This window comes from Macrobrachium nipponense, chromosome 41 (genome assembly GCF_015104395.2).
Source record: "Macrobrachium nipponense isolate FS-2020 chromosome 41, ASM1510439v2, whole genome shotgun sequence".
In the NCBI taxonomy this organism is placed as follows: domain Eukaryota; kingdom Metazoa; phylum Arthropoda; class Malacostraca; order Decapoda; family Palaemonidae; genus Macrobrachium; species Macrobrachium nipponense.
Window position 1 is genome coordinate 56,325,677 of NC_061102.1, and position 17,106 is coordinate 56,342,782.

At 36.6% G+C, this 17,106-nt stretch overlaps 1 protein-coding gene across 3 annotated transcripts in view; it reads left to right on the plus strand.

Moving 5' to 3' along the window:
• The window catches only part of LOC135212775 (A disintegrin and metalloproteinase with thrombospondin motifs like), a 366,084-nt gene that overhangs the window by 297,821 nt on the left and 51,157 nt on the right, over window positions 1–17,106 (plus strand). For all 3 annotated transcript variants that reach the window (XM_064246547.1, XM_064246548.1, XM_064246546.1), the window contains exon 2: window positions 2,810–2,894. In XM_064246547.1, the coding sequence (XP_064102617.1) occupies window positions 2,811–2,894 (84 nt within the window). In that variant the 5' untranslated portion in view covers window position 2,810. The remainder of the gene's footprint in view (window positions 1–2,809; window positions 2,895–17,106) is intronic.

Genomic DNA, 17,106 nt, shown 5'->3' on the forward strand with positions numbered 1-17,106 from the left:
TATATAACAAATTTGTGATGCCATTTCAGTATTTGTAATCACCAGAATATTCAACATTCCTGAAGTCTAGCAATTAGCGAGTAATTCCAGAGCGCTCCACTCCATTAGCAGGTAATTACGCGCCTCGTCTGCGCAGTAGGCGTACGTGATTCCTTCATTCACTTGACTCTTCCTGAGTGCTTGCTTAGGTATGGCTATGAAATCTCCATGTAAGAAAGACAGATAGATGTTCATCTATATAAATCCTCTTGCGGTTTTCACTAATCAATATATATATTATGAATTTTATCACATCACCGTGGTTCATAAGCGAGTATCCAATTCGCTCTATCTTAGATATAATATATTTCACATATATAAACGGAAGGGGAATATCTTAGTTGACAATAAGTACGTCTCATCGTACATATTTATATATATATATATATATATATATATATATATATATATATATATATATATATATATATATATATATATTTTTTTTTTCCCTTAGGAGTTAAATCTAATAGCGCTCGTCTTATACATTTTTTCCTATTCAAATGATTATCAGTTTGGCTTAACGCAAGCCTTATTACCTTGATCCATGTTACCCTGAAGAGTTCTGTGACGTAGCAAGGTTAACACCCCGGGGGAGAGGCGGGGGGGGTAACACCCACGTCTGCGGGTACCTGTTCGAGATGGTCTCAACTGCGGCTTCGGACCGATGTTCGGTTCCTTTTGAAGCTTGAGTTGCTTTTGTACACCAGAGTGAATTCCAATGTTCTGTTACAAGTGTTAGATGGATCAAATCCAATCGACGTTGCAGGACAAAATTGATGATAGATGAGTAAAATAAACAATCTGAAATGATAACAAACAACGCCAGTTCCCAGTGCCGTGTCAAGTCTTCCGTGGCGGCATCTCTTTGGTGTTGAACATGTAATCTGTAACCTTGAAATACCAGAGAAAAAAAACTTTTCCTTTCGACTTCAAACTAGTTGCAGTTCACCAATTATAAAAAGGATTCGGATAAAGAAAAAAAATGACTATTTCCATGTTTGTTTTGCAAATGCGAATACTCCAAGGTTACGCCTGAAGGTTCTTGTCCGGAATTTTGAGATACAAAACTTCTTTAACATACTCAGTGCATTTTGAATATTTTACTATAGAGGGGGATTTGACTGTTTGAATAGCTATATTGCTATGAGAACATTCCTAGACGATCCATAGGTAAATATTCAAGAGAACAGAGAAAGAATATGTGTGATTCAAGTAGAGTATCTGCATCACGTTAGAATTTCATATATAAACAGGATCCATCTACTTGTTTCAAAATCGCCAGCATTGCATAACTACTTGCAGTTTCTGGGAACGACAACTGATACCCTCCTTACGAAGAAGCGTCCCCCATTTTTAAAGAAGAGAAAATAAAAATGAGACGCAGCAGGTGTGGTTAAAGTATACGTTTACTTTTCCTGGTTGCACGACCCACAGCTACGGCTATGGTCTTTCTTTAGGGTAATGCGAAATGATGATAACTACAGACGTCATTGTTTGTGTTGACAGTTATATGCTCCTGTGGTCTTTGCTTAGCATCTCGAATATCGTCTTTAATGATTTAAGTTTATAATGCAAATGCAGACTATTGCGCCCTTCACCTTTGCAACGCCGCAATCATACCGCCGGCCCCCAGAGAGGAGGGAGATAAAAAGAAGAAACCGGCTTCGATGCGAGAAGACTGAAAAGGCCAGAAAATTCATGAAATTCGCCAGTTGGTATAATGCCGCATCGAAGAGGGCGTGGTGCAAACCACCGCAGCTTATCACGAATTCGCTTGGTATCGGCGAAATGACGACACTTTCCAGGGAATAGAATTCTGTCCGAAAAGGAACATACAGATCTAGAAGGTCGAAAATAAGAGAATAAGAGTCAATCCTCATCTGCAACGCCTAGAGCATCGAGTGAGATCAGAATATAATCTCCATCCTCAAAGCATAAAACGAAAACGACCGGAGGAGGAGACTGGCTTCTCGCCGCTGGAGTCTAGAATGACAGAAATGAACAAACGAGAGAATCCGACTCTCTTCCAATATCGTTGCAAAACAACTACAGAGAGAGAGTATATGTCCGAGTAAATTGATCATTATGAGAGAGCCGGAGCAGCTAGACGGCAGGCAGACATTATATCAGTCTGTGGTCGGTGAAATGAGCGGAAGACGAAACATGAAACGACTCAACGCAAACGGGAAAAAGGCTCGCAGGTGACGACGATCTGCGTTCGATGTCGCTCTTCGTTTGTTTTCTTTGCGCGATGTGTTTGCTTTTTTAGACTTTGATTCTCTCCAAATGTTGGAATACAACGTCACACATACAACCTTGGGTCAATTTAGCTAAGGGATGATACGCTGAGTGTCTTGATTAGCGATGAATGTACCGATAACCAGAAGTAAATAAATAGATTATGGCATTTAACGAAACTGCACAGCTCGGCGATTTTCGTTGTACATGTATACTTTTCCTAAAAGTACTCAATACTTATGCTGGATGTACTTTAATGTTGCTATAGTAAGAAATAAGATTACGTTCCCGTTCATAAGCATAAAACCTCAATTGACTAATTGTATAGACATTAGATCCCACTTTATGGCTACGTACTAGAACCCTTTGTAAGGCATGTAAAGACTGTAATGGACACAGTTTATGCAGATTTGTATTTATTGCTGATACAATTGATAAGACACGTTCATTTTTTTTAACAAGAAACAGGAACACTTCAGAAAGCAAACAAGTTCAGTCGAATCATCTCTCTTATTTTACTGCTTTTCAGGATGAGTGCCAACGGCTGGAGTATCCTCAGGATTGCTGTACTATGCGCTGTCTCTGTCGCGTCCTACGCCCTGCCAAACTCACAGGTAAGACGACCCCCCCCCCCCCCCCCCCCCCCCCCCCCCCCCCCCCCCCCCCCCCCCCCCCCCCCCACCCCCCCCCCATAATTATCGTCATTCCTTCTTTTGCCCATTTCTTGGGAGATGGCTAACTGGATATTCCCGTCCGTCCTTTCCCTGTTCTCTTTCACTCTTCTCTATTTGTTTGAGTTAATGCCTTGTATGAAGAGGAATAATCATCAACTGTTGTTCTCGCAGACGTTACAAGCATTTCTTGATCTGTAAATATTGTTTTATCATGTTTGCTGATAATGCATGTGCAGAATGTTTTATATATATATATATATATATATAATATATATATATATATATATATATATATATTTCTTTAAAAAATCACAGTAGATGCACATGACTTCATTATAGGAACTCTATATTATATACATGTATATATATATATATATATATATATATATATATATATATATATATATATATATAAAACAACAGTACGTTGTACCTACATAATCTGTTATGTGATGTGAGTTCGTATATGTTTTAAGAATTACACCTAAAGTTAAATGGGCGTACCTCTTATTTGTGTAAAAGTATACATTTTCATCCAAAGCTTATGAGATACCTAACGACACTTCTGACCTGAAGGAGGCTGATGAATCCTTGTACTTGAACTATCATTCTATATTTCGCTACTTTGGTTTCATCTCAGTTGGGGGACACTCTATTTCTATTCTCTTAACACACACATTCACACACGCACACACACACACACACACACACACACACACACACACACACACACACACACACACACACACACACCATGGTAGCTTGGGGTACCGCTAACAAACTACACAGTAGAAGAGCTCTGTTGCCTTAAAAGGCTCCTGTTTCGCTAACGACGCCTCTTGGAGAGTCGAGTGAACTCCTTGTTATGGTCTTACTGAATATTGCAGTTTACTAACAGCTGAAGTAGACATCCTTGTATTGTTTTCACGCTTGTTGGCCTCGATAAGTAAGGAAGCTCATTATTCACTTTGTAATTAAACTAGCCCCGTGCGGTTTCCCTTGTTACACACACGAATGGTACGGATTTTTCGCTTTTCTGTGGCCCTTCTTTATTTATATATGGTTTCAGTCTGTTAATATATATATATATATATATATATATATTATATATATATATATATATATATATATATATATATATATATGCGTGTGTGTGTATTATTCATTTATCTATTCAGCTACACAGTATTTTCCCACACACGTTCATAGACTCATTAAGGGAAACAGCCAAGGCTATAATCTGGGACTTTTCCATCTTCTCAGTTACGTCACCTTCAATACATGTCACAACATACATAGAAACCGCCATGTTCCTTCGAAGTGGTAAGACAGAAATGTACTTACATTTTAACCTCCTGAACATTTAGGGTTAGAGATCGAGCGTTATGCTCATTGCATCGCCTTTTTAAAGTTTTCAGGTTTTATTTCGTAAAATTGTTTCAATATTCCTCAGGTCCCCTTCGTTTAACTTCATGAAGATTCAACCGTCATCTCTGAAGATTATGAACTCGGCATTTTATGATAAGGGGCTGAATGCCACTCTCCAAATAGGAGATGAATTCTATACACATAGAAGGAAAGGAACCAAGAACTCGCTGCTTTTGCAATTGCATTCAATCAATGTAAACATCTTAGCTGGCATATACATAGTACATTACGTACATAATATATATATATATTATATATATACGTATATATATATATATATATATATATATATATAGATATATATATATACCTATATATATATATATATATATATATATATATATATATATATATACATATCTATATATATATATATATATAATTTTAAATCACTAAGAAATAAAGTGTCATGTATTTGAAGTATGCATATATGTATACATATATAGCCATAGATGTAATACATACATAAGCATATATGTATAGATATATAGACATATATATGATACATACATATATCCATATATAGACATATATATATACATATGTATATGTACATATATATATATATATATATATATATATATATATATATATAAACAAAGTTACAGTCACGAAGGAAAATTGAACCACCGGAGATGCCAAGTACTGTCGTTTTATTACCAAGGCGAAAGTACTTAGCATCTCCAGTGTTTCAATTTTCCTCCGTGGCTGTAACTTTGTTTATATATATTATATATATAATATATATATATATATATATATATATATATATATATATATATATATATATGTGTGTGTGTGTGTGTGTGTGTCTGGTTTTGTTTATTTTATATTAGATAAAATCTGTTGTTCATTACACAATTATTGGCAGATGATGACATTAGTTGGTTTTTATCTAGAGGTGTAGCGGACCTCATTTTGTTAAATCAACAATTAATTGAATGGTTGGTAGCTATTTGGCTTCACAAATACCGATGTCCCTGATATCAAACTTCCAACGACAATTGCAAGAGAGCTTCGTTTGCTCAATTATAAGTTATATCAGTATCACTGGGCAGGATAATATCACCCCTCAGTGTCTGGCTTATTTATGTGAATTCTTTATGCACACCAAAAGTAAGGTCTGGTAGAATATCGAGTAACTTTCACTAACTTTCTTCTAATCTTCGCGGAAGGAATTTCTGGGTCTAGAAAGTGAGAGAAGAAAGTCTCCAGCATTAAGGTAAAAAGAAACAGTCTCGGGAAAACTAGATCATTAACATCTCGAGGCGTAAACACGAAGACCTGAGAGAGTGTTTCGTTTCGTAATGTAACGATAATATGAATAGTCTTCGTCTCCGTTTTGGCGCCATGAAGAGTCTCCTTGCAAATTCGATATACTCCTTTCATGATGTGTCAGTCCCTTTTAGAAACGGAACACCTTTTCTGCGAAACCGTTCGCGTTGGCGCCATGAAGAGTCTTCTAATTATTCTCCTTGCAAAAGTGAAACACTCCTTTCACCAATGGAATGTGTTCAGTCCCCCTTTTTAAGAAGAACGGGAACAAACCCCTTTTCTGCGAAGCCGTTCATGCTAAATGAACGTCCCTGTTACTTCCTCTCCCAAATCCCAAACTAGATCTTTGACGCATGAACCTGTGTGATGATAAAAACAGGCTGCAGACATTCTCAAAGAGGTGAGATTCATGAAACTAATGGCATTTTGAATGACGTTTTAAAGGGTTGAGTCCCAATGTACCCGGAAATTTAAATTTGGACGATATAACCGATATAACCGAGGTTCAAAAGGAAGTGTGATCTGTTTTTTGCTTCCGACAGCGGTCGTCATCTGCCTCTTGGCAACATCCTTTAGAGGTCACCATCTCGTAATGTAAGTGACAAAACGTCTTCAGGGGTGGGCCGCTGCACAGGCACTAATGCTTCCTCGGGTCGCTCATATATTATGACTACTGCGTCTCTTTTAGGTGGGCAGACGAACCGAATCTTTTGTCAGGTTTCTAAAAAGAGCTAAATTCTTAAGATATGGTCAGTTTTATTCAAAAGTGGTTCGTGTCATTCTGCCTCATTTTCGAAATTACTAATGATTATTACCAAGATTAGTGTATTTTATAGGTGAAGGTCTAGATGATGACAGGAATTTTTATCCAATTTTCTTACAGAAATACAATTCTGACTAGATATTATTAATCACGTTTTCGAAATCATGACAGACAAGAAAGTTAATGTATTACGTTCCTTGCGTGAATAAACTAACACCCAAAGTTTGAGAGGCATCGTCGAGGCTCCAGACTAGATGGAGAAGTCAGGGTTCTCGACGGTCATATCACGTAATCAGCAGGTCTGAAAGTTGACTTTCTATTAAAGTATCTCTCTCTCTCTCTCTCTCTCTCTCTCTCTCTCTCTCTCTCTCTCTCTCTCTCTCTCTGTAACACACACACACGCACACACACAATCATACTCACCAAAGAAACAACCATAAGGCCGCACAATTTAGAAATAAAAGCAGAGGCTAAATATCGAGTAGGTCACTTGCTGACTGTTGAAGGAACCTTTTGGAAGCTGACTCCCCCTGGATGCCACGAGAAGAGCTCTGTTACTTTGGCAGTTAGAGCGTATGTACTCTGTGGTTATTGCAATTATTTGCCTTACTCTCTGCCCATACCAAGTCGTTCTTACAGCAAATGCCCATTACCTTTTTGCGGGAACCGGTGCCCCAAGCTACTAGGCTATTATGAGCCTTGCTTACACGGTCGAGCCCTGTCATTAAATGAGTGCTCTCAGAATATCTTCCCACCTGATTCTCTCCCGGTGGGCGTCTCGGCTGCCCTGTGCTAAAGCCAACAGAAATGAAATTATATTTTACAACAGATGCGTTGTACGTGCTCTCATCTAAAGAGAAAGGGACGGACGTGGAGGAAAAAAAGAATGGCCCTTGGTGGTAGGACAGAAGACAAATTCCTCTCAGTATTCCTTCTGTACATACCCAGTATGCTTACAAGGCTTAAAAGTTGGGACAGCAATTTTTTTTACTTGTTAAAACAGCGCTTACTTGATTTCTGTAACCAGTATTTTTTTTCTTCTTTTTTTTTTCTTTGCAATACGTGGTCTTGAACTGACCCAAATCTGGTGTATGTGTAAATCAAAAGTTGAAAAAATCTAAACGTACTTGCTGTCCTTCAGTTCAGTCAGTGACTTATAAAATCAAATACTTGCGCACGACGAAGCATCTAAAAAAAATCCCTATACGCCCATCATTTTTATTTTGCCAAATCCTGCCGAGGTACCAGGTGATCCTTTGTACAATTTTTTCGTTCCTTCTCTCACCCTTCTTCGTCTCATCTTTTATCATCTTTTACCGAGGATTATCGTTTGTCCAGGGTTGGAAGCCACAGTGTGTTATCTCAATCCGCGAATGTTAACGTTCTGATAAAAGCCCGTAGGAACTCATAAAGCAAACTAAATTTAAGATCATTATCTGTGAGTACCTGGAATGTGGCACGGTCCTACGCGAGATATCTAGATGTTATTTAAAAAGAAATACGCGTTTGGCAACTCTTGTTTATGACTTTGCGAAATTGCGCATACGCGTGAATTGACGAGGACTGCGTATTTGGATACCAGAATTGCACATGTAATGTTTAATTGTTTATTTTCCCATCTCGTCTTCCTCACCATATTCTTCTTCTTTTATTTTGTGTAAACAAACATTACTTGTCTATATTTAAATTTTCAGAGGACTATGCGTGTACAACTACAAAGATATACAAAAATATGATAAATGTACTTTGACTTAAATACTTTTTCTTGAAGTGATAAGATAAGGTCGCGTGAGAGAAGTGATTGCTTGTGCATTGAGAAATTCGAAATTGATTGCGTTTCAATGTTTTTCAGCTGTTTTTATAGTTCTTCTCCCACCGACAAATAATTCATAGAGTAATTTCTTGATACACTTGCCCTGTGATTCACCCTGACGCCAGATACCTTCAATCACAGGTATTAACAAGATACAAGGCCCAATGTCATCCCATCCAAGGCTCCTGCGTAATGAGAGCGTCCTTTTTTTCATATCTGATGATAAATCCTTTCGAAAAAAATTGAAGATTAAACGAGTCGAGTCTCCAAACAGCATATCAGTGAATAACACTTGTTCTTTAAAGGAACTGAGCAAAGAGTTATATTGCTTTTGTCCGCGTAAAATATATTTGCCGCTTTGTATTTATTGTCGTATTTTAATATTCTACACATTCGGCAACTTCCAATATTTGAGGTTTTCACGTTCACCTTTTAAAATAATAGAGATATTTTTCAGTGTTCCTGGTTTGTTTATATATATATATATATATATATATATATATATATATATAACATATATATAAATATATATATAATATATATATATATGGTATATATATATTATATATATATTTTATAATATAATGTATGTATGTTAGTATGTATTGTAATGTTATGTATGTTATGTATAGTATATATAGATATGTTTCAGTGTTTGGTTGTCACATATATATATATATATATATATATTATATATATATAGATATATATATATATATATTCATAAACAAAAAAATGGGACTAGCATTTTATGGGTCATTCAACTTTTTATTCAGAATTTCGGTTTTAAGCATTCAAAATTTGACTTCTTTTTCATTCAAAATCGATCAACTAGGATAGTGAGTTTCAAAAGTTTCAAAAATTGATAACATAATGAACGCTCATATCAGTGTACATAAAAAATCTTCACATACATCAACAGTGAGTGAAAAGGGAAATAGGAAAATAATTTTTCCTCCGGCGTTCGTACATAATGAGAGGTAAAAATCTGTTCTGTTGCTAGCTCAGTATTCATTTGTGTAGCAATTATCTATTGAGTATTTAAGTAGAGTTACACATTCCAAAGACGGCCATCATTCTTGAGCAGTTAGAAGCACAACTTAAATCGTTGTTTCGACAGTTATGCAAACGAACACAATAGAGACATAACAAGAAGAGGAAACTCAATGACCTTGATGTAGTAACACTGCAACTCATCTCCTACTTGCGAATGGAAAAAAAAAAATCTTACCCCACCATCCTTATCTAACTGCGCCTTTTAATCTGACTCCATTACGTTAAAGAAAAAACATAAGAGGGGCAGGAGGAAGAGGGAAAAAAAGGATAGAATGATGAACAACCACTCTAAGCCTTCTATGACCATCATCGGCGGCGACCACAAGATGGCAAAAGTGTTTGCCGGGAAAACGGAGACCCCCTTGATTTCACTTTCTGTCTTTGTGCTCGTGAATTCACTCTCCCGTCGTAACAGCTGTTGGCTCGAACGTCACTTCTTGTGTTAAGCGAGAAAGTGGCCGCAGGAGCAGCTGAGGGCTGTTATGCGCTTTTACTTTTCGATTGTTGACTCCAGTTCGCTGGATGGAAGAGGCTTGGCTGCTGGATGAGGTTAACCTAAACATTATCACGTCGGTGCGAATGGTCTCAGGTGCCGTGTGCGTTCAAATGTGATAATACCTCGAGTTCTTTAGCAGTTTTTCTAGAGAGCGCATAAGATTTGGTTTTATGCATTTCTTTTAGTATTACCAGTGTCTGATTTACGGGGGGCCACTTGGATATGAATAGAATATAGTTTTCTTTCAATGAATCATTATTAGTAGCAAAAATTTGCTTAGTTCATGATTATTTCAACAACAATTGTACAGCAACTAAAACAATAGCAGCAACAAACACTAATACTACTGTGTGTGCTACATAAATGTGTTGCATACATATATAAATATTGATATATATGCATCGTATGTGGTACATGTTACATAATATATATATATAATATATATATATATATATATATATATTATATAATATATATATATAATATATATATATATTATATAATCTTAAGCGTCCCCTAATGCTAATGAAAGATTACTAGATCCCCCACTGCATTTACTTACTTAGTGTTATTGTTCATCATTTGCACATTCACTTCTAAGGTGTTTCGTTATTATTGTTGTCTTTGCCAATTTTTAATAATAATAATGAAAATAATGACGATGGCAATAGGGGCTAAAGAGATGAACGTCAGGAAAAGTGAAATGTGCTCATTCCGAGATGACGTGCTAAATTATGGATGGAGCTGCAAACCAAACAGAAAGACCTACTGCAATACTGCAATATCATTTGCTTTGAGGGTGTTGATGGATACTCTCCCGCTCTCTCTCTCTCTCTCTCCTTCTCGGATATCCAACCTTCGTCACCTTTTCTCCCTGTTAATGAAAAAGATGGCAATTATTTGCCTGCGATGATATAAATATTAGTTTTCAATTTATTCTCAACTTTAGGTTTGTTCCGTGTTGACGGAAACTCTCTCTCTCTCTCTCTCTCTCTCTCTCTCTCTCTCTCTCTCTCTCTCTCTCTCGGATGTCCCACCTTCATCACCTTTTCTCCCTGTTAATGAAAAAGATTGCAATTATTAGCCTGCAATATCATTGTCATTTTTCAATTTATTTTCAAGTTCAGGTGTGTTTCCTGGTAATAACGTAAAAAGATGACGTCATATCCGGCTGCTTGTTTGCTATAGTACATTCTAAGTTACGTAAACACTTACTACATCCACTTATATTTTGCCGTCATTCCGGATTCATTCACCTAAGCTCTGTATCTTGTTTGCAATCAGGACTACTCTTTCCACGTCTTACCTACTACGCTCCTCACTTTACCTTGGTAGCAAATTAACCCTTGGTTATCTCCATTACTTTTTCTACCTACACTCTCATCATCCACTCTCTCTCTCTCTCCGCCCCTTGGCCTACTTAATCACGTCCATTTCTATCGTTCCAAGAGAAACCCTCGCGCCTCCGTGTGCGTATGTTTCCTGCCCGTTGGCTGCATTACTTAAGAACTGCAAGAGAAGTTACGTCACGTCTGTATTGGTCATAGAAGTATCTATCATGTGAGGAACACTTAACCTTGGCCAGTTTTTCAGTGATTTCGTTGTCTGGTGTTGCATGGTTGACGTTCTGTGGTGGGTTGTATTCCAGGTCGTTGATTCGCACTCCTCACTTCTCTTGATGTTTGTTTATTGAGAATTTAATGTTGCTTCGTTGTTGACTCTTCTCTTATTTCCATATAATTCTCAAACCATGCTTTGCTGCTATGATCCCTTTTATTTGTAACCTTCCTTTCTTGACGATCTGTCGTTTGCTGTTGTTGAAAAACTGTTACAAAATGGGAAACCAGCTTGTCCTTCAATGCTTGTAAAACATAGATGATAGCTAAATAGGCCCTCGGCGTAACTTGCATAGCTTCCCACTCGTTGGTTTTCGTCACTGATCAGTGTGGGACTTGCCATCCGTCGCTCTCTGCAACTGAGGTTCTTTGAAATTCATCGGTTCCAAAGAAGAATGATAGCACGGAATAGCGTTCCAATTTCCTCGTAGTTGCGTAGTACTGTAGCAGTAATATCGATTGACTGCTCGAGTTTCATAGCATGGGCAGTGGTAGATGCACGAGTCTAAGAGGAGTCTGTTTACCATCAGCAAAAACGAAAAAGATCGCCTCTAACCTTGATCCAAGACCACTTTTTGCGTGGGCAGTAACCAATATTATCAACACACAGCGAAGAGTCTTAAGTCCATATGATTATGTCATCTCAAGGAATAAAAAGGCATTATCGCTGAATAAGAATAATAATAATAATAATAATAATAATAATAATAATAATAATAATAATAATAATAATAATAATAATAATAATAATGACAAGGTTATTAACCTTCTAAAAAAAGCAGTGAAGTTTAAGTGCTGAACAGAACCTAGTGCATACAAATGTCCTTTCAGGAAACCAAGTAGCAAACATGAAGACAAATTCCAGTGAACGGAAAGCTCTTTCAGAGTGAAGACGGGCAATGGCGGATCTCTCCCTTCGACGGACTGAACTGATTTTGGAGCTGGACTAGTTTTTTTTTTTTTTTTTTTTAATGTTCTGAATTTCGTAGCTCAGCCGCCTTATTTAGGCAGTTCGCTCCGTTTTGCACCACTTCTCTCGATTACTCTCATTAGGCACCAAAATGGAATCGGTTTTAAATATGTATATGATAATATATATAAATTTACTCTCTCTCTCTCTCTGTCTCTGTCTCTGTCTCTCTCTCTCTCTCTCTCTCTCTCTCTTCTCTCTCTCTCTCTCTCTCTCTCTCTCTCTATATATATATTATATATATATATATATATATATATATATATATATATATATATATATATATATATATATATATATATATATATATATATATCAAGATGTATATATATATATATGTATATATACTTATATCTATAATGTTGCGAGAAATGTAAGATAAATAAAAGATAGGCAGACAGAGATGAGTTAATCATGAAAAAGTATCAACATTACGCGAGAGAAACACTAAGTGCACCACCGCCTTCCACTTTAAATTCCCAAAACAAAATCATCATTTGATTTACATAATGATAAACCATTAAAGAAAAAAATGTATATATATGTATATATATGTGTGTGTGTTTGATTTTAAATAAAGAAAAAGGTAAAAAGGTGATGATAATAAGAACAAAGTTACAGCCAGAAGAAAAAGTTAAACGAAGTTGAGGATGCTAAGTACTTTTGGCAATAAGACAAAAGTATTTAGCAATAAATAGTATATATATATATATACATAATATAAATATAATATATATGATATATATATATAATAATATATATATATATAATATATAAATAATATATAAATATATATATTTATATAATAAAGGCGCCCATAAAATCGCAAAAATATAGAAAGTGAGTATTGTATTTATAGACTGCTGTCTATACTTTGGTGTTTTTAAAGGCGCTTTTATTAGATGGAATTCTGTTGTAACAAAACATTTGTATCTGTCACACACACACACACACACACACACATATATATATATTATAATAGTATATATAGATATATATATAAACAACGTAAATATTGCATGTCATAAGTAAGACATGCTAAGTCGACTCGCTCGGTAATTCAGCCTGGTGTTGGTAAAACAAGAGCTACAGTAAGTGTGAGTGATGTACGTAAGTCCTGTCACCACATGTGAACCATGGATTTCCTGCCTTTTCCTAAAGATTATCTTTCACTGTGGTTTGATCACCGCCTCAGATTTGTCGTCCGTAGGTGGGTGTCTACCGCAGAAGGCAAGGATCCTCAGTCAAACCTCTCTCTTTCTCCTTCCCTCTCTCTCATCATTATTATACCATACATACATACACATACATATATATATATATATATATATATATATATATATATATATATATATATATACATATATATATATATTTGTGTGTGTGTGTGTGTGTGTGTTTTTAAGTACAGTCATAAAAAATACAATAATTTTGGATGCTTAAGGTTTAAGCATCTTTTAGGTTTACGCTATAGTTTTAACAATTGAAATGCAAGTATGCACTCATTCAGGCACATGTATATAATATGTTCTACTTACTCGAAAGAAATTCGTGCGGTGATGAGGCCTCTTACCGTCAGAATAGCGTCGTTACATTGCATAACTAATCGGAGAATAATATGATTACTTCATGAATTGCTTCGGTGTAAAACCAACAATAAAATGCACTGTTTAGCTTATGACAATGCACAGCAATCTGCCTTGATTTCCCGCAGCGCTTTATTGTTTTATTGTTATTCTATTACGTTATTTTCTGTTTCCTCACTCACAAGGGGTTATTGTGTAAACTCAGTGCGGTTTTTATTGAGTGTTGTTACGTGATACCAGAGGTTCAGCAGTACGTGAGCTTGGTAACAATAGTACTTTTGTCAAATGTTCGAAAGTGATTTCGTCTAAGTACAGTGAGTTTTTCAGTTGTCACATGAAACCGAGACTGTAAATTCCCGTGAAAACAAAAAACGTTTAAGCAACAAATGTTTATGCTCTGTTGCTAAATATCAATATCGTGGATTACTAAGCTTTATTTCATCTTAGATGTACAGGACAGAGGAAGATGGAGAAGTTTAACTAGAGACAGCGATCCCATTTAGAAATGGGAAAAGCTGAAGGCAAAGACGATGAAGAAGAAGACTAAGCCGAGTCTAGACTCTTAAACTCAAAACATCCGTCAGCTCCTCCAGACATTGCAAAACGACATAATCCTCAAAAAAAAAAAAAATTAAAAATATAACAAAATAAAATAGAAAACTTGAACAGCTGCTTCCCATGAGCGGAAGTCATATGAGATGAGTCATTTTATTTAAGATGAAATACAGCAGTGAAATCATATCCAAAATGATTGAATAACAAGCTGAGATCTTCACTGAGTGAAGCAGAAACATTTATACGTATGTTACTACATTCCTAAGAATTCGTGACTTCCACAGACGATCGAATCACTACAAAGATGAAATCAGCTGGGTGGAATTTAGAGGGATTCAGAAATTACCAGGGGAAAGCAGGATATTTTGTTTTGTTGTGATCCCAGACTTCTTTTGTTCGTGAGAATCCTCAGGAAACTGGGACATCCCGAATCTATCCCTCAGATTTAAATAGGGCGCTTCTCGACGAACGACCTTGGCATCGTGTGTCTGGAGAAGAGCCAAGATTCGCGAGACCTTGAGATATTCCTCACTAAATCCTTCGCAAATGTCATTTTTGCTGGCTTATTTCTTTTTCAAAAGAAATAAGCCTTTCCTTTCAAAGGATGAGTGGAAACATGAAAGCAAATAGGTCCCCTCCGCCCCGCCCAGCAAAGGACCAGGACGAACTTTGGGATGCATTCATCACAGTACGAAACGGAATGCAGTGCAAGTGATGAGCGCAAAAAGTGGTCGAGCCAGTCTTGCAAATTAGGGCAGACGACGGCATCCAGGACCCCCACCCCCCGCTCCCCACAACAGTTTTCTCCCTCAGGTCCTCATTCCATAAACTCATTTCCCTCCCCTCTACCTCTACCCCCACCCATTTTTTTATTGCTATTTGTCTCGAGGTAGAATACGATTTGATTTTAAAGGGCGATGAATGCCCTTCTTTCTTCTTAAGCAGTCATTTCATTTGGCGTCATTCGTCCTTGTTTTTGAGTTATGAGTTACAGTATTTCGTCATTATTTTGAATATTGTGACCATAGACCATTATCCTTTCTTCAAGTGTTTAATTTAAGGGGAGTTGTTACCATTTGAAATCTTCACCGACTCTTATAACTACATGTTATGAAAGGCGTAACTATAGGCTCACGTCGTGTCTTCCCAGATAATTATCTTTAAGAGCACAGCTTTTAACTAAACATTTTATACGAGTTCACTAATTGCGCTTTGAAGACACACAGCCACATGCACTGTAAAATATATTTTAAGTTTATAATTAAATGTAAATGTCTTTTCCTAAATATGATATTTTACTATTTCTCCTCTGTTGGAGTGGCCACAACATCGCCAGTACCAGAAATGAAATATATCTTAAAATCATTAAAGTTGCACCTAAATAGATGTATATAGTCTTTAGCAGTACTTCTTTTAAATCATAACTCTCACTTGTGCGCCGAGAAGGAAACGCATTTCCGCGATGCTCAGCTGTTCGGTCCTTCGCTGAAAGCGAAAGTACAGAGATTACCCGAAATTACATGATGAAGGATGTGCTTTGCTGTACATTACATCTCACCAGAGTAGAAGAGAATAAGCGAAGAACGTTTTTTGGTTGCTAACGATAATTTGGAATTGACAAATCACGACATCTCGTTGAAAGAAACGTCAGAACAGAGTTACGGTCGGACCTCAAAACCCGGATGGCGGTGTGTTTACATACATTCAGAGCCATCTGTTGGGGTGACCCAGAACCCGATATTCTTTGGTCCACATGGAGTGCGGTCACTTGCCGTTGCAGCTTCGGGGCAAAGTTACGCTGTAGTACTCATGTGTTACCTTTGTTCAAACTGTAATCTGTCACTGATTTTTTTCTACTTCTTGATGTTAATGAAAGTTTAATTTGAACGTTTGTTTTCTATAGTTTTTTCTCCTACGAAACAGCTGACGCAAATGGAAATTAATGTTTCGTATCCGAAAAGTTATTATTTTACCGAAAAGTAAATAAATCCACAAATCAACCTAGTTATACTTTGAGGAAAGGAGAAACGCCTCCGGTAATTCTAATCGAAAATCTTTATTTCCTCTCAGATGTAAGTGTGACGATTTCCCTAAAATATACCTGGCATCTGGTTAAATATGATAGATATATTTTTGACATATTGAGGTTTTCTGTCATTCCAGTCTACGTAATACTTTCCACATTTATTGATGTACTAGTTCCCGGAAAATAAGTGAGGAAAATTCCACCCATTATGCCTTTCCAAAGTAAGAGGAACTGAAGGTGCTTGCGACATATCGAGGAGGAAAGGGCTTCTGGATTACTAAGAGAATTCGGCTATATACTTAATCACAGTCATGAACGGAGGCACAACGCGTAAGCCCCAAATTGGTGACAGATCTACTGAAAGCTGTTGATTGGTGTGGTGGATGCTATGTAGTATGTCTTTGCAATTGCACCTATTGTTGAAAGTAGCTATTGACTTGAGATTCACGCCAAATGAGACCTCGGTAAAAAAAAAAAAAAAAAAACTTATTTTCCTGGAGTGAGATTTTATACCAAAAAAAAATGTTTTTTATGCAAAAATCACTCGATGCCTATCATCTTTTATGAA